The sequence below is a fragment of the Filicampus tigris genome, chromosome 1, assembly GCF_054856515.1.
Source record: "Filicampus tigris isolate MCC_2025a chromosome 1, RoL_Ftig_1.0, whole genome shotgun sequence".
Lineage (NCBI taxonomy): Eukaryota > Metazoa > Chordata > Actinopteri > Syngnathiformes > Syngnathidae > Filicampus > Filicampus tigris.
The window spans coordinates 27,699,030-27,717,766 of NC_141217.1; the positions used below are offsets into that span (position 1 = coordinate 27,699,030).

The 18,737-nt window shown below is 41.9% G+C and overlaps 2 protein-coding genes across 4 annotated transcripts in view; both read left to right on the forward strand.

The window, feature by feature from the left end:
- The window catches only part of xirp2a (xin actin binding repeat containing 2a), a 62,278-nt gene extending 60,118 nt beyond the window's left edge, over positions 1 to 2,160 (forward strand). The window contains exons 9-10 of the mRNA XM_086044276.1: positions 1,795 to 1,928; positions 2,013 to 2,160. Of these exons, the coding sequence (XP_085900402.1) occupies positions 1,795 to 1,889 (95 nt within the window). The 3' untranslated portion in view covers positions 1,890 to 1,928; positions 2,013 to 2,160. The remainder of the gene's footprint in view (positions 1 to 1,794; positions 1,929 to 2,012) is intronic.
- A 4,967-nt stretch (positions 2,161 to 7,127) lies between these two features.
- Positions 7,128 to 18,737, forward strand: part of LOC147153433 (beta-1,3-galactosyltransferase 1-like) — a 66,961-nt gene continuing 55,351 nt past the window's right edge. For 2 of the 3 annotated variants that reach the window (XM_086029701.1, XM_086029704.1), the window contains exon 1: positions 7,136 to 7,310. The gene's annotated coding sequence lies outside the window, so the exon portion shown is untranslated. Of the gene's footprint in view, positions 7,311 to 11,889; positions 13,116 to 18,737 lie in introns of those variants that run through there. The other variant, XR_015086704.1, reaches the window with a different exon arrangement.

Consider the following 18,737-nt stretch of genomic DNA (forward strand, 5'->3'; position numbering starts at 1 on the left):
AGCAATTACAGCACTCCAGAAGAAACAATTAAATAAATCATGTTAAGGCATGTGCATAGCTCACCGAATGCCACTGAAACTACAACGCTTTCCAGGGCACAGTCAAAATGCACAGTCACCTGCGCATTTCATTTTCTTCTGAGCCTTACCGAGGGCTAATTTACAGAAAAAACAAGTGTATCTGAAATAAACGACACACAGAGGGAATTATGTTAACGCTGTGTGAGAGAAAGCACTACTCACCGTAACGCATAGTTGCTGTGACTATTTGTGAACTGAACCATACATAGTTTGTGAACCCCAAGCAATATTGTCCAATTTGTTCGTGAACTGAAATTCCACCATGCCACTGTATAGAACACATCAATTCTATTCAAAAGCGCAATATAACAAACCGCAACTGTGCCACGTACATCAACAATGCAATGTAGATCTTGCTTCCTTCTTTGTATTCTAAGGAGCAGTTCAGAATTATCTACTAACATGATAAACACATAAGCAATGTAAATAAAATACATCAAACTTGTCAGAGATGCTGATTATTAAATGTATGAATGTATGCAGCTCGCTACAGACATGATTTACGATGTCTACTTGGCTTGCCCTGACCAACAAAACAGAAGACAGAATATGCTAATGTCATCGAAGCCAGCTTGTACCACTGGCTGTGATTAATTTGAATAGTACAGTGTGTTGTTTTCTATATTGCACTTAAAGTAACACATTCAGGCTAGGGATATGAAACCAGGATCTACATTAAGTCTTATACAGTATATTCTGGTTGTGCTAAGCACTGTAACCGCAGCGGCACTGCAAGAATGTTTTAAAGACAAATAATTGCATAATTGTTCATCAGATTCCGGTTCCAAGTTTGTAAGGTCCATCTGATCAAAAAGTTTATTTTTGTGGTTGTAGTTTGCAGTCATGTAGTACTGTAATGTATCATACTGAAAACTGTTTAACACTGTACTTTGTTATGGTATGTTATGATGCAGTGCGGTTGTACATTCTTTTAAACCATAACCACAATGACTGTTATTTATGATCCTGATTTTTTTCCCCCTATACATGCATGTGCAAAACTGCCATGAAGGTGAATGGGTTATCACTGAGGACACTCACACATGAGAGCTGTATGATCAGAAACATTTCTTACCATGAAATTACTCCAGCAGTGTCAGTCATGACTTTATTAGCATTATTATTATTATTCGATTTTCGACACAGCTCTTGTATTGCATGTCATTGCATCTTGGAAAATGTTCTTTAAGCTGCATGCTGTTGTTAAAGCGGAAGTCAACCCAAGAATTATCTTTGCAAGAAAATCTTCTATGCAGTCCCACTAGTCTAAAGAAGGCATTTTGATTAATATTGCATTTGTGGAATGTGAGTTAAGCAGTAAAATTCACACGTTTTGTCTATCTCAGGGGGCGGCCATTTTGCCACTTGTATTTCTACTGAAAATGGCATCACAGTTGCTCAGGGCTCAGGTAACGACCAATCATGGCTCAGCTTCAGAAAACAGATGAGCCGCGATTGGTCGTTACTTGAACCCTGAGCAACTGTCATGTCATTTTCAGTCAACAGAAAGTGGCAAAATGGCCGCCACCTGAGATGACTAAAAATAGGTCAGTTTTGCTGCTTTCCTCGTATGCCACAAACGCAGTATTAATCGGAATGCTGTGTTTGGACTAATGAACGCGCATAGAAACATATTAGTGTAAAGAATTTTTTTGGATTCTACTTGTACTTGTACTTTCATGTAAATTAAACTTTCGTTTTCTCTTTGTGCAGAAGATTCAAGTTCCAGATTCCGAACTGTGCAGGGTGTGTCGGAAGAGGGTGTACCCTATGGAAGCGCTGATTGCAGACAAGCAAAACTTCCATAAAAGCTGTTTTCGCTGTGACCACTGTAGAGGCAAACTAAGGTAAAGTGACTGAGTATTGTACATTTTTTTTACTGTTCCTCATCTTCGAGAGTTTACCTGCCCTTTGTGCTCCTTCTTTTATAGTCTTGGCAACTACGCATCTCTCCATGGACGAATGTATTGCGCACCACACTACAAGCAACTCTTCAAGTCCAAAGGAAATTACGACGAAGGATTTGGACAGAAACCACTCAAAGAACGATGGAATAACAACCAAAAAGTTTCAGTTGAAAAGACTATAGTCAAATCATCCTTGCCTGAAAAGAAAGTGAAAAATCCCAAATATTCCACCGCTCAGAGCAAATGTATTTATCAGGATTGTGACACAAGCTCAGCTGGGAGTGGAAACATTAAATCCGCGAGTAAGATATCTGTTGTGTGGCCCCCTCAGTCTGATTCTCCTAAGAGATCCTTCACTGTTGAGGAGGAGCTAAAGTTGACAAAGCCATTATGGCCCCCAGCAGAGGCTGCAGCCCAAGAAAAAGAAGTCACTCAGCCGATTAAGCCTGCAGTGAAAATGGGTGGCATTTCCCCTGCCGAAGCACAAAATGTACACCAGGACAATGTGCAAGGCAGTGCTTGTTCAACATCAAATATGAAAATAAAAGAGGAGATTGCAGTCGAGGCTTCAGTTTGTCCTGCCATTGTCTCGCCGGAAACAGCAGGTGAGAGTGCCAGCCAGGAAATGAACAACAGTGCCTTAGACTCTTTGTCTTCGCTGGACTCTGTTGGGGAGTCTGAAGTCAAGGAGCAGAGTGAAGAGATTGCGGATGGATTTGTGAGAAGTGTGCTGGAGAAACAAGAAGAGCAGATCGTGGAGGAAGTAACAGTAAGTGACAGACAGATAGATTATGCAACTGGTAAAAATCTGGATACTGAGAGAAATGAGGAGGAGTTATGTGTGATCTTATCAGATGAGGAGGCCCTAAATTCAAATATTAACAACAATAACAACAAGAGCAGTATGCCACTTGACCATGGCGTCCCGTTGCAAGTGCTGACTGAGGATGAGGGAAAAGGCTGTCAGTCCAACCTTTTGACAGACGCAAGTCGAACTGGAGACGTGTTCCAAGCTGACTGCAGTGACGAATCAAACTGGATGCCAAGTGAAGTGCTACAATTGGCACAGCGGGATGATGCCTTTGTGCCAGCTGGTGCCAAATGTGCTGAGGCCACAGAATCACATTCAGACGTTTTCCCACATTTTCCAGAAGGGAAAGCCGAGGGAACGTTTTCTTTCAAGAAGGCGGTGGCCGAGCCAAAGATTAGCACGTCAAGCTTCCTGGAGGACATTTTTGCCGGTCTCAGTACCAGCGGCTCCACTCTGCTGTCCGATTTCCAATTTGACATCTTTGAGAAATCAGCTGGGGCGGGGCCTCCGCTGGCAGCGCCGGACGACCTTTTGGATATGGGGCAAGAGCAGAGGGAAAGAGCAGACCAAGCAGAAGATGAGAGGAGAAAGGACGGGAGCAGCTACGATGCCTCGCTGTGGGCCACTGACGACACTCTGACAGCAGAGGAGCAGATCAAGAGGAACCGATATTATGATGATGACAGCGACGACTATTAAATACCAAGCACTGCAGTGCACAATCAGAATCAAACAGCAGAGCCCCCACTCAGTTTTATGTGCACGTCCATGGAGAGATGAACTGCTCTCTCATTTAATTCACCGAGCTTTCGGCAGTTTTAGCAAAGATGAGCTGCACCTGGTGTGCACCATAACATGAATAGTTGCTCCTGTATGTTGCACAGAATTCACATATGACTTGCCGCAATTATATATGCAATAATACGATTCACATAAATAGATTTCCCTGAAATGTATTGCTTGAATGAATATATTTGGACAGTTTTTTCCTTTTCTTTTTTCAATTATTGTCTGCGTTTTGGGTGAAATAAAGCTTCATGAACTCAACAGTTTATGACTTTTTAATGAGTAAGTGCAGAGAGAAATGAGAGCAGCAGTGGCACTGGGGTGTTTGATATACCACTCACACGCATAACAGGCAAGAAGGGATCTCTTTGGAGAAGGGTATATTGATTTTTAGTGATACAGAAAGACTATGTCGGACTTTCATTTTTTTCATTTGGTACTACCTCTCCCAATTTAGTTACTGCTTCGTCCTACAGAAAAGAAGTGCTGTTTCTACTGTATTGTCAAAGCAAAAACAAGTAGTTTTGGAAAACAGATTCTGGGTGGCTTTTACATTCTGTTGACAGCTCCTTTATGTATGTAAGGCAACCACTGTTACTTGTTGAATAATTCAGCATCCTTTTTAACTGTACCATTCTTTCAAGCAACATATGGCTGGACAATTAATAGTAGAGGCTTATTCAACTCATTTTTAATCATTTGATTCTTCTGTGTTGCACTTAAACTAGGAGGTAAATGTTTACTGTGGGTCAAAAGTTTTAGTACAACCTTATTTCTCCTGTTTTTACTGAAATTTTAGTAGAAAAACAAGTAAATGCCCACACTACCGTAACAGAAGAATAATGCCAATGCAGGATCTTTTTGGGAGCAGAGAGGTTAAGAGCTTGTAGGTTTTACTCAGCGTTAAAACAGCTAAGCACAACTTTTCTTTATAAGCTACCCGCCACCTCTCTGCATAAAAGCTGTGTTGTATTTGCTCATCCATTGCACATTCAACTGCTCCGCGGAGGCCGCGGAACACTTGTGGAGCAGGTGGGTGCAAGGTGCTCGGGGGGCACTTCCAACAAACGGCAACCATCCATTTTCGGGTTTGCTTATTCTCACGAGGGTCGCGGGCGTGTTGGAGCCTATCTCAGCTGACTTTGGGAAGCAGGCGCAGCAAAGCCTGAACTGGTCGCCAGCCAATCGTAGGGCACATAGAGACGAACAGCCATTTGCGATGACAATCACAAGCAGCGTTCAATCAACATACCATGCATGTTTTTGCAATGTGGGAGGAAACCGGAGTACCCGGAGAAAACCCACGCAGGAATGGGGATGTGGAACGTAAAGGCAACAGTGGTGCCACTATTGATCATGGCACTGGGGGCAGTTACCCCCAAGCTGGATGGATGGCTCCATCAGATACCAGAAACAACATCTCAGTGCAGAAGAGTGCAATACTGGGAAGAGCTAAGATCCTGTGCAGAACCCTCAAACTCCCAGGCCTTTGGCAGACGACCCGAGCTTGAAGGAGATACCACACAGGTGGGTGAGTACACCTTCTGTTTTGTTTTTTCTTTAATATAACTTTTGACCTGAAAGAGCTATGGGTGATAAAAGCAATGACAATAATGACTCACTCAACATTAACATTTATGTTACTAACGTTTATGTTTCATCAATTTATATTGATGGAGTGATTGGTTGTCTGCAAGCTGGTGACTGTTTCCTGAATGGCAGTCAGCTCAAGGGCAGCACAGTGTGACAGGTGGTTCACGCTGCAATCAATAAGTGCCTTTCCGTGAGGAGTTTGCATGTTTTGCAAGTGTCCATCCATCCATCCGTTATCTCAGGCTTATCCGAAGTCGGGTCACGGAAGCAGCAGCTTCAGCAGGGAAGCCCAGACTTCCCTGTCCCCAGCAACATGTTCCAGCTCTTCCGGAGGGATCCCAAGGCGTTCCCAGGCAAGCCGGGAGACATAGTCTCTCCAGCGTGTTCTGGGTCGTCCTCGGGGTCTCCTGCCGGTGGGACGTGCCCGCAACACCTCACCAGGGAGGCGTCCAGGAGGCATCCTAATCAGATTCCCGAGCCACCTCAACTGGCTCCTCTCAACGCGGAGGAGCAGCGGCTCGACTCTATGGCCGAACTTATCACCCTATCTCTAAGGGAGAGCCCGGACACCCTGCGAAGGAAACCCATTTCGTCCGCTTGTATCCTGTATCCGTATTGATCTTGTTCTTTCGGTCATGACCCACAGCTCATGACCATAGGTGAGAGTAGGAACGCAGATCGACCGGTAAATTGAGAGCTTCGCCTTTCGGCTGAGCTCCTTCTTCACCACGACAGACCGATACAGGGTCCGCAGATGCTGCACCGATCCGCCTGTTGATCTCCCGTTCCATCTTACCCTCACTCGTGAACAAGACCCCAAGATACTTGAACTCCTCCACTTGGGGCAGAATCCCATCCCCGACCTGGAGAGGGCACGCCACCCTTTTCTGACTGAGGACCATGGTCTCAGATTTTAATGGTTGTCTCTATTGTAACATTCAAAACTGCTTGAAAGTACTCCACTTCGCACTATTGACATCCAATCTCAAATACGTCAGTCAAATGGGAAAAAAAGGTTGTCCGCTACAATCAGTTACATTCACTTTATTTGTAAATAGGAAATGATTCTTAATAAATGAATGCAGAAATGATACAGCAACATGTTGTCACACGCACCAAATTTCAAACAGTGTTGAATGGTGATACCTAGTACAAATGATGTTTAGGTAGAGTTTAAACAATTTTTGTGTGTGTCTCAGGGAGTGCTCAATTGTTATCTGAAGTCGGAGCATTGCATCTTAGTGAAGTTGGGCTACACTGATACACTGACTCGTGCTCCTGTCCTGTGATTAACTGGCGATTTTCTCTCATCATGAATCAGCTCGGATATGCTGCATCTTCTCTGTGACCCTGAAAAGGATGAGTGCTATCAGAACCAGCCTGAGGCATACGCAAACTAAGCTGTTGTTGGGGACCCCACAAAAGTGTGGGGATTTTTTTTAACCCAACACATTAAATAAATAACACCCACAAAAAAACGAAAGAGGTGACACAAACATCAAAATCCATATGTCATGTATAAGTATAAAGGTAACACTTGTGCTAGCGAGTAGTCAATTAATGATGGCTAGGGACCCTCCAAATCCAATTCTGCTTAGGTCCCATAAAGGCTGAGTGTTATAGAAAATGAAAAGACAGTCTAGTTTAAAAATAACTTTAAAACAATCGAATCCATGTATTTCATTGCTTAATTAAGTCATTATTTGCAGGGGATCTGTTTCCAATGACACGTGTACGCGGAAAAGAAATCTCTCTGCACTGAGTGAAGTTGACGTGGCCAGCTGAAACGGGCACATAGGGGGTACATGGATGTTTGAATATTGTCGCTTTTCGCCCAGATGCCATCACCACACCCGTCAATCATTTCTGCTCGCTCCGTTGCTTCAAAGTGGGCTTCGGCGCTTGGGTTCTGCCCCCTCGTTCCCGAGGCCGACGTTGATTGGCTACTCTCGCTCCACGAGCGGTCCTATGGTTGGGCGGCTGCCGTCCTCGCGCCGGCTGCAGCCTGCCGTCCAAGAGCGGTGCGGCGCGATCGAGCCACAGAACGCTCAACATCAAAACTGGTGTCGATCTGACCGAAGCGCAATTCCTCCACATGCTGGACAACAGTGCAAGAGCGCAAGAGAGCACCGGTATGTGCGCGGAAATTGTCTCAATAGCGCGTTGTTTTGTTGTGCGCGCGTGTGTTCCCCCGTGTTTGTGTTTGTGAGTGAGTGTGCGTGTGTGTCTTTTAATTTTAAGCACTCATTTTACGCTGCAGGTGCGCTCATGCCACCCGACGGAGGCTATTGTTTAAGGAAGTGAGGTTTACTGTTTTTGCTGCATCTAGTGTAAATAAATAGCGCATGCTTGCATTTTATTTTTTAAAGGATTTATAACAGTTGAATGTTTTACTTTGCATTAGTAACTTAGCGAGTGGTGCGTGCACAGATAATGCTGTGTTGGACTGTAATAAGAGTGGACATGTTTTAAGAGCATGCCATCATCCAGTGACAAGAAGCCTCTGCTACTGGCGCCTATATGTGTGAGCGAATGGGAGCATTGCAGAGATGGAGTACGTCCAGATTAGTGCATTGTGCATCTCATAATACCCAGCTCTTCATAGCCTAATAACAAGACTGCATCTGGCTGCTAATCCATGTTAGTCAAATCCATCATGCGCGTTTTCTTACACAAAATAATATAATGTGCTCAGCCACTCAGGCGAAGTATGCAATAATTGGAAATATCACTCTCAGCACACATTTTATTAAAAAGAAAAAGTCCACGTGCTAATACTTAATTCAATGTCAGGCAAATGGCAAAGCCACAGGTGGCGCTGTAACCCCCAGCTGCAGGGGTAGTCAACATTTCATTCCAATCAGAACCCTTAAAAAGTCATTTCCAGAAATGGCACGTTGACAACATTGGAGAAGTGTAGACTGATAGTGGAGTTACCACTAAACATCCCACTAAAATATGCAGGCAACGAAACCAACATTTGAACTTGAATTATAGAGAACCCAGTGCAGAAAAACAAAAGTAACATTTTTCTCTTTTTTCATTTACTCTCAAACGCTGAAAATGATATTTTGTCAAATATTGTCAATAACCGGGAGGGCAGGCTTCACAAACCAGTGTTAAAGCTACAGTGTGTTAACCCCCCAAACAAAATTCATTTTCTTTCAGGCCACTAAAACAGGAGATAACACAATACTGATTAAGCATATCAGCTCCTCAAAAATGTTGCTGTACTTTTGGTTGATTGATGATATTCCTGCGCTCCGCACTTCCTGTATATGATGTACAGGAAATGACAGATTGGAAATGGTGTACTTTAGCTAAAATTGAATTGAGCATGGCCCCTTGTCTCCTGTTTGTAAAAAGCTAACTAAACATATTATTTTGCATTTGCAGCAGGAAATCATCATACAATAATTGCCTCTTCAGAAGAGTCAATATTTTTCCCCCCACGGGCTGTCCTTCAAAATAGAATAAAAATATTGTAGAATGATGGCACAGTGGCGAAGGGGTGGAGAGGCGGGCGCCAAGGCATACAGAAGCAACGTTTCTGTTTTTGTCATGCAGAATTGCAGCCTAGGGGGTGACAGAAGTTTAATACTCTAGATTTAACATTTTTGAAAAGTTTCAGGTCTGGAGTGAAAATGGTCCTCCTTCACAAAGACCTGCAAAAATGATGGAATTTGACATTGGAGAAGTTTACAATATGCATGTTGGCCATAGTAGGCGATGGTATGGTATGAGTAAAGGCAAACTTGGCATTTATGTGAAATTTAAATAAAAACTAAATAAGTAGCATTAAGCTAAATTGGAGAAGCTTCATAAACACAAATGCAACAACTGTGGTATGTTCTGCCATATTGTTTTTGTTTATTGTATTGTATATTGTATTGATTTAATCATTTTTCACTTAAAAATGTTCTTGTGTAAACAGTTGTTTAACTTGTTACCACAAGAAAATTCAAAGCAAATGGAAACAATCTAAAAAAAAAAATTTTTTGTAGAGCTACTTAACTGTGCGTCACTATGGGCTTTCACCTTGTAGCCATAAAGTCACCTGATTATTCAAGACTAGCACTATTTCTGCTCACTTAATCCCCCCATATCAATTTGGAGACATGCACTTTGACAGTTTCTTTGACTAGCATTAAAACATCAACACGCATCATCTCTTCCGGAGTTATGTTGCCCTGCGAGGTCAATAAATCCGTATGTTCCACATGCTTACTATTATAATAATGCCTTGAGAGAGACAAGCCCATCACAGGGGCTTTCAGCCTGTTTAACATCACACATGTGCACCTTCCAAATTCTCTCGTTTGGGCCAATGTGCTGGCACATGACCAGATAACTGAGGCTGTCTAGAACGATGAGGTAGGATGGAGGTTGTCTCTTTGAACTTGAGAAATATCCCACGGGCCTTCATTCACCTCGTGGGACATGACACACAGTGGTTTAATCTCAATTAGGCAGCGACCTGGCGCACACGAAGGACTTCATGTGACAGTGATGGGAATCTGGTTCACCAAAGGCCAGTAGAGGAGATAATTCTTTTGTTTTCATAAGAAAAAAGTTGGTCATGCTCCAGGAAATGCTCTTATTCCAGTTTATGACTGATTACAGTATTGCCCATAAAATTATGTTAAAACCTTTATAAACTCGCCTTTGCGTTCCTTTAGTTATTCATCTAATGTGTTGGGTGTTAACTCATTTTTTCCTCATGTGGGCCTTACATGTGAAGGCATCCTGCCCGCCAAGATTTAGTGGGCAAACATGACACAGTGAATATACTGCATATTTTTTTCCAGTGACTTCAAGGGCGGGAAATGCAAGTATTTTATTTTGCGACTGGATTAGATCTTCAAAAAGACCTCAGGCACAAACATAATTTCATAATTAATCCACATAAACAATGCATTTTCATACAGGAAGTGTTTGGAATTCAATTTATTGGCGCAAGGCGGCCCTCCCAGAAGCAATACAATGCCTCTGTCATTGATGAATGGTGCTTGTAAAGTGCGCGGTAGGATGTAGTATTTCAAACCAGCGGATTGAATTGCAATATAAAATTTTGACGCACATTTTCGCGTTTGATGTGCCTTTCCTTGTCAACAGTGTTCAAAGGGAAAATCAGTCTGTTTGTTGGTTGTTACACTAGGAGTGTTGGTGCCTTCAGGGAGCGTCACAAATGTCAGTGTTGCTTTTGAGTGAGTCTCCCGGGGAAGCCTCGTTTTATGAGGGCCTTTAGTTTTTTTTCCCCCCTTTACATTCCAGTTTGTTATACATGGAACTAGACAGTCAAAATGTCAGATACATGTAGCATACTAAATCGCATCAGGTCACTGCGACCCCACAGTGTGCATTTCATTCTTCCTTTACAATCTGAATAATGCTCGGGTTTCATGTTCATTGTAAGAGAGCAATATTTATATCTTGCCTGCTTTGTTACCCCCACTATCTGGGCCCTGCTTCTACTTGTAGTAGCAAGCGGCCAGTCGCAGCACACACTTGTTGGAGAGAGGACTAGCGCCAGCTCGTAGAGTGATGTGGAAGCATGCTTGCACCTACTGACGACATCTAGTCCGCTGTTTCACATCCACTTGTCGGCGAGAGAACGAAATTAAGCCCGCAAAGCTTCTGTTGTTGCAAAGCTGGAGCTCCGCCCGTCATCGGAACGGACTCACCCAAGAGTAAATGGGGCGGGCACTTGTAGAACTGGGCGATATGGTTTTAATCGTTTTTTGCTTCCGGAAAAACAAATGACATTCTTCAAAACACTCACTTTTTTCAGACATTCTGTACTTGAGTACAAGTACAAGTACTTGTATAAAAAAATGACTTTAGTAAAAGTAAATAAGTACTCATTCAATTAATTACTCAAGTAAAAGTAAAAACGTACAGGCTCTGAAATGTACTTCGTGAGTAAAAAGTAAAACGTACTTCCCGGATGTGTCCTCCTCATGTCATATCATTTGAAGGCTTTTAAATTTGAAAAGTTGTCTCTGAACATACCCTTTAAACTGACTGGATTGTTTTTTTTAGTTCTCAAACGTCCAAATTTCAAGGTCTTCCTGAGAGCAAACAAATGGAACCAAATGATCTACCATGCTAACGCAGTATGTAATGCTAAATTAACATCATTACCACATCCAAGCTAACGAAAGGGTAATCATTTAGCTTTACCTCGACATGTTTGCTCAGATTGGACGGGCAATTCGTGTAGGTGGCAAGCTCGTGGACTTAAGGTTTACACAGGGACACACTGCATTCGCCAAGTATTGCTTGTCGACACACTCCACATCGTCAATCATTTTACTTCCAATTCAATTATCGTCTGGAGTGGATAGCATAGCATCTTCTCGGGTGATGAGATAGAGCCATGTTTCTGTCAGTCATCAGTGAAATGGCCGTCCTGTGGTGTCATCCATGGTATTACATGTGTTGAACCACTAGAAGGAAGACTATGCCTGTGCAATTGTACTACAGGGGAGGCACATGAAAAAGAAGAGAAAAAAGACTTTAAGCAGGCAGTCAAATAAGGCGGCTCCGTAGTAACGCGGAAGGGAACTGTGGTCTTTCTTTTTAAAAGAACCCAACACAACGCGTCCGTCGGTACTTGATTCGGTGAGAGACGATTAGCGGAACGGACGAAAACCCACTTAGTCCGTCCTTTTTAAAAAAAACTTCTTGTCTTCCATCCTCCGTCTCCAGTGTAGCGAATATGCCTTCATATGGACCACATCTTCAGGGCTGGAGACAAGAGTCAGCCCGGAGATGCCATCATCAAGCCTACTACACCGTCACTTCAAAACAATGGAATCACCAGGGGACCCTGCCATTTGATTTAACAAGGACATGCTCGGACTCAGGAAGATCCAAAATCCTGAAAAGGAGCCACTCGTCATCACCTGAAAACCTCCCCAGACAACAGATGTGGATTTGAACGGCCTTAAAACAGACTTTTTGGAGCCTCCTCAGCCCGACGAACATCGACAGTGGATGAAGACACCGGATGAAGACCGACCCCAAGAGGTCGACATGGGAACTGCAGCATTAAACTTCCTATGCTTTTGATCAATCAAAATTACCTTGAAGTGAAACATATTTGAATGTATGTTTGTGTATTGCTTACTTTGTGTATCCTGCTAACTTTTCATTGAGGAATCTGCTTCGCAATGGTAACAATCATTTTTCTGGTCAGGTTTATGAAATAACCGTGTAGATGTTGGGTTAAACTCTTATCTTTGACTCCTAGACTTTAAAATATCAAGAATTGGCTCTTCAAAAATCTCTCCCTCTCCAAAACACAAGATCCTCCTTTCAAAAGAAACTTCTCAAACTCTCACTTTCACCTCTCAATTTTTTTTAATGTTTTGGCTGCATTTTTGATTGCACTCGTACGCATCGAAAATCACCCGCGGTCGACTGGCACAAAGCTGAAAATTGGAGTCCTCCAAACCTTCGTCGCCACACACGTGGTAGACACGTCGAACTCCGGCGGGGCAGCAAACGCTGAAGCAACATGCCAGTGTTGCCCCCTTTTGGAGCCCGACACCGCGTAGCGGCCATGAGAACCCAACAAAGCTTTGGTCCCGCTCCAAGCAGCCTTCTTCTATTTTTCCTTTTTTTGGTCGTTGCTCTTCGCTCATCACGTGAGCTTCAGCAAATGTAAGTGACTACTTTGTAGCCACCAGGGCTTTTCAGTGGGTGCATACAAAATTGGTAGTGAACGCTAGCAAACTTTGTGCATTTTATAAGGTCCTCAAGCTGGCTCTAAAGTCGTCCTTACGCTCACCTATCAGACGTCCCCTTTTCCCTTACCTCCCAGTTAATTTCGATATTTGTTTTCTTATTTTTTTCTTCATTTATTTAGGCTTGCTATATCGTCGTGATTTCTTGTATGTAGTATAGTTAATAAACGTTGTCCATATACAGAAGTCAAACGTGGATTGTGTGTGTTTGGGTCAAGGTTTTAACCTCTATTTTATTCCAAGAGATCACAACTTATTTTATTGTAGCACCTTCACATTTTATGACTGATTTAATGAGTTTTTTCGTCAAATTCCCCTCTAAATAACATAAAACTTTGATGTGGTGCCCCTAGGCGCGGGCAGGAGTAATGCAGGCATTACTCCCGGCCGCTACAAACTATTGACACTCTTACGAGTGACCCCCATTTTTGCTACACCAAAATGGGCATCCGTCCAGGACGGGCGGACCGTTCCATCCCTGGGATGGAATGTCCATCTCTAGTAACCATGTTGTTAGGGTAAACATTGCAGGCGACCAAGGAGCCACAAAAAAAACAACCAAAGATTAAAAAATAATCATCTCCAAAATTAATTCAAATTGGTCAATAAAATACATGAATTACCCGGCCTGGCTCACTTGCATGATGAGGCAGGTTTATCCCCTGACAATTTGATTTCAGGAAGAAAAAAAAAATAGGGTGTGTAAAGTGCGCCATAATTCTTGATCTTGGATTATTTTGCTGAAAGCACGTAACAGAAATGCTTATTAACCCAACTGGGAACAGAAAAAAAATGCACAATACACAATGCCTCCACGGGAGGTTTGTTTCATGACTGAGCTCATACTGCTTGTGAATGTTGTTTGCAGTGGTTCGTGTTCGCCAGGGGCCACCAGTCTTTGAGGTGCTATTATGTGGAAACGATTAATCAATATTTTGAAAGTGGGCCTTTAATAGGGCAATAGGTTGTATTGTAGGAGACCCTGGAACCTGAACAACTGACCTCAGGCAGGGGACATGGGTTCAGTATAAAGTCATAGCATGCTTTTTCTTCCTTGACCTTCTTACTGAATAATGAACAGTCAACTACAATCTGCAGTGCATTACAATTCATGCATGCTTGCTTTTTACTGTTATTACTAGAAGCGGTCTTTACGATGGTGTCATCTCTTATAAGGTCAGGAGGCTGGCACCACTGTCTGTGGTGTTTATGTTGTCCTCTTGATGAGATGTGAACGAGTCTTTATTTAGGCTCAATTTACGAGTCCACATGATTCAACCCACATGTCACGGTAGGCTTATTGGCAAAAATGACAAATGCTGATCTGTTGGCTGTAAACCGATCAAGTGACGATAATTTGATGCCATCCATTCAATTAATATCCTCAGATTAAATGTTGGAAGTGCCCCCTGCCTTACATTAAAACCAGGGGTCATTTGTGGTTACTGTGACTGTGGTCAATAAATAAGTCAAAATAATCATAATACGAAACAAAATTGGCATATCAATATAAAAAAATTTAAAAACAACAACAACTTTCTTTTCTGAGCGCATTAGAGATGAAACAGTTTCTAAATTTCACATTGTCAGTATGATCACAATATTGCTAAGATATGGGTACACACAAGGAACGCATTGCATCAAATTAGATTTTGAATAAAAAAGAAAAACACCTCAACCATGTTATGTACTTTTTTCAAATGGACAACAAGGGAGAAAAAGATAATCCATCCATTTGATATGCACTTACCTTTACTCATTAAGGTCCCGGGTGAGCTGGAGCCTATCCCAGCCGGCTTTAGGCAATGTGGACCCTAAGTGCTCACCAGCCAATCGAACAGAGCATTGAGACAAACAACCATTCGCATTCACAACTAAGGGCTGGTTTTAGTCTTCAGTGAACCTGAGAAGCATGTTTTTGCAATGTGGGAGGAAGCTGGAGTACAGAACACCCACGCAAGCATGGGGAGAGCCTGCAAAATTCACACAGGAAGACCAGAGTACTGATTAGCCCCAATCTCAGAGTTTTGAGGCAAATGTGCTCACTACATTTTGCACCGTGCCATGCTGAACAACAAGAATAACAAAGTAATCATAAATTAAGTGTTAAATATACTCTTCTCTGCGTGCAAAGTTGAATCAGACTGAAATCTAACAAGGCCATTCTGACTTATAGCCACCAGTCTTTGCAACGACATGGCACATGAATAAATGACTGCCCTGCTGCTTGTATGCAATATTTTTCAGGGCATTTACTGTATTTGACACACACACACACACACACACGCACACGCACGCAAACACGAACGTCACAATAATCTTCAGGATAGTAGCAGGACTACGTGAGCTTAAATAGCATGCTGTCATTTCTTGATCCTATGTTCTTATAATTTTTTATGCTTCAGCAGGCAAAACATGTAGGTGGACCAAATAATGATCTTATTTTATGCCCAAAACAGCTCTTGTTGTGTCTATGGATGACAAATCAGTATGACGTGAATAGACTGGAGGGACTGTTCTTAATTGTGATTGTGCAAATGCGATAAAATAACTGCGTTATTTGCAGAACACAGTGCCCAGTCCCGATAGGTTTAAAAAGCGTGACTCCCTGCTGGGCTTGGGCTTCTATTTTTCAACAAAGATTGTTGATGTATTGTGAGCATATGTTTGGTCGCAAAGCTGCAATTGTTGTTGCGGGAACTCAGATTGTCCTGGGAGTCTTGAGACGATTGTGAATGCACAGATGCAAGGATCCAGCGGCCATGTCGTTATGTGGCCTCTCGGTGGCTTCTCACAGCTCCCACGCAGGCTTCCATGTCCAACTCTCGCAGCTGTGTTTGTATGTTGGCTGCTGTCACCTTCGCAATTCATGCACAAGGCTCTGAGCAAAGCCTACTGAGCTCCCGACTTGGCGTGCCAAGACTGTGACGAAGGCTCTCTTAGCCTTCTCTTCTTCAAATTGGGCTGAGATTTCCTTCGCCGAGCTGACTCTTTTGTCAAGCAGTTGTGCATCTTGGTATCTTAAAGGTCAAATACTTATGACAATGTGCTGTAGAAAGAAATCCCAATAAAGGGTAATTGTAGTTTACTGGCTCCAGTATTTATCTTTGCAGTGTGCAAACAAAATACTCTCAGGCTGCACGACACTAGTAGCTAAAATCTACCCCTTGCGTGCTTCTGTATGCTGCTTATATGCCATGAGGTGATTACAATTTTCATTTGCAGTGTTATGAATAGGGTCAGAACATTTAATAGGCTGGATGATTTAATCAACCGATTTAGAATCATAAAAGTAGGCGTTTTTTAAATTTTATTTATTTTAAACACAACAGCAAATGACAAAGGTAATGACATTTAAACATCCCCCCAAAAATCGGCTGATTTGTAATTTTGTTTGGGGGGGGGCAGTTTTTGCTGATTGTTTTTGTTTTACACGTTACAGAAAAGGAGAATGATAAAGGCATTCAAACACCACCACCCCATGCCAAAAAAAGGGCAGATTTGTGCAGATTTTTCTCTCTGTTATAAAGTTAAACAAACACAAAAGACAAAGCATTGTAAAGCTGTAAATCATATATTTATTGAAAAGGCTAAGGGACCAAAATATAAGTTATTTTATTCAATATATATTTTTTGAATTATTCAGCTGATTAATCAGTTATCAAAATGTTATCAGAATCGTCCTGAAAAACATTCCCATCGGTCGGGCCTAGTAAAAAATATTATGTCTTGTTGATGCAGCCTTTGTATTCAAACCTTTTCCAACTATACTGTATTCCAATTAGGCCAATTATTATTCTCATGGTAATTAAAGGGGAGGTCAACACAAACGTATTTTTTTCCAGAATAATGTTCTGTGCAGGCCCACTAGTGCAAACACGGCATTCTGATTAATATTGCGTTTGTGGAATATGAGAAATCAAAAAAAATATTATTATTAAAATTATTATATAAAAATTATATTGCACAAACGCAATATTAATCTGACTGCCATGTTTCAACTAGTGGGCCTGCATAGAACATATTCTGGAAAAAAAATATGTTTGGGTTTACTGCCCTTTTCTGCAATTTGTATTTACTTCCAGGTGCCATATTTCTGTTTTAAACTTTTCAGTCCAAATACTTGTATAATTGTATACACAGTGATTCTTACCCCAAATAAAACCACAACAGTGTTGGCAATTAAGATCAGACAGACCAAACCCGCGATGAATGTTGTCATATGTTGATCACAAGATATGCATGATGGACCTAAATATGTGTTCAGTGGAGTGGCTGTGAGCCAGGACACGAGCATGTCATTTACGATTATTATCTGTTCGTGTCGAACTACGTGAACCATGAAGAATGACAAATACCATCTGCACATAAACTTTGGAAAAACAGTCGTATACTGATATTGGTAAACTCAAGGTAAACTACCGTATATGAGGAGTCTTGCCGTTTCTGGGTATTCTGTTAAAATAATAAACTGCAGATTTCAGTTTGACCCCCGGTCACCAAACAGAAAGTACTTTTCCTGCATTATAAAATACGACCAATTGGATGTAATCTCCGTGACTGTGCAGCTGCTTTCACTCAGAATTTGCTCTCAACAAGTACGCAACCCTCTGTGGACCCATTTCAGATTTCATGTGTTTGACTTCTCGGCCTAATTATAGCGCACACATTATTATGTGCGCGCAAACACCATGCAGAGCACCATTAATCCTAGCCTAACAAGATGTAACACCAGCGATTTCATACTAGAGCGGTTTGATACTCTTGATGCATGTTTAGACATTGGTACTCAATGTCAATTCAGCATTTGCTCCTCTTCTTTATGTCTCCCGAAGTGACTCAAATTGATTTTCAGTGTAGGCAGGTTGCACTGTATTACAATTTATGAACCCCATTTTATCACAGGCAATTGTGCTTATTATGGACGGATCAAACAGCTGAGATGTTGATCTCGAACTCGACTGCCTCCACTTATGTTGCTGAATTCTAGGTTGTCACACCTCTTCAAGGCATGTATATTTTTTATTATTTATTATTATTAATATTATTATTACTTTATGCTATTGCTCACTGTGTTATTTGTGATCAGCTTGTCTCAGGTTATAGCTCTGATGGTTTCTGAGAAAAAGGTCAGCGTTGCTCAATATTGAGCTTTGGCTGCTCCGCGGCTTTTTCTTCCGCTCTCAATTGCAAAAGAGGATTAATTGTGCCAACTATGATAAGGAGGCTGAAAATACGAAAAATGTGATTATGAGTGTTGAGTGTTTTTGGAGTGCACTTATTCTGATTATTATTGGGGATGCATTCAAATGGTTTTATTCACGTGACCAGTCCAAAAACCACGATGAAGTCAGTCGAGCACGGGTGTCACCGTTTGGATCAACATCAAATTGTACTCTTTCAGATGTACCCACCTCATGTATATGCCTGAATTTTGCCATGCGTTTTAACGAAAGTTGAAAGGACATCCAGGATTTGCACCTGAATCTTTTATGTCGTTTCATGGCTTCCTTTTCAGAGAAAGCTATAGTCTACTCTTAGCTTCGCTCAACTTGTTAAGAACAAGTACTGATGGAAACATATCCTCCTTGACAGAAATTAGAATATTACACTTTTGCTTTTTTTGTAGTATTTGTAATGCTGTCTAAGAGGGTTTTTCAACAACAATGCCTTGCTCGAGTTGTCGCGTCCATAGACATCCATCCATAATCAATGGCGCCATCAGACTACTTTTCTTACAGAACTGTAAGACACAATTTAATGCTGTATTTCTGTGTGTTGGAGTTTAAGGGGCTAAAGGTAAACACT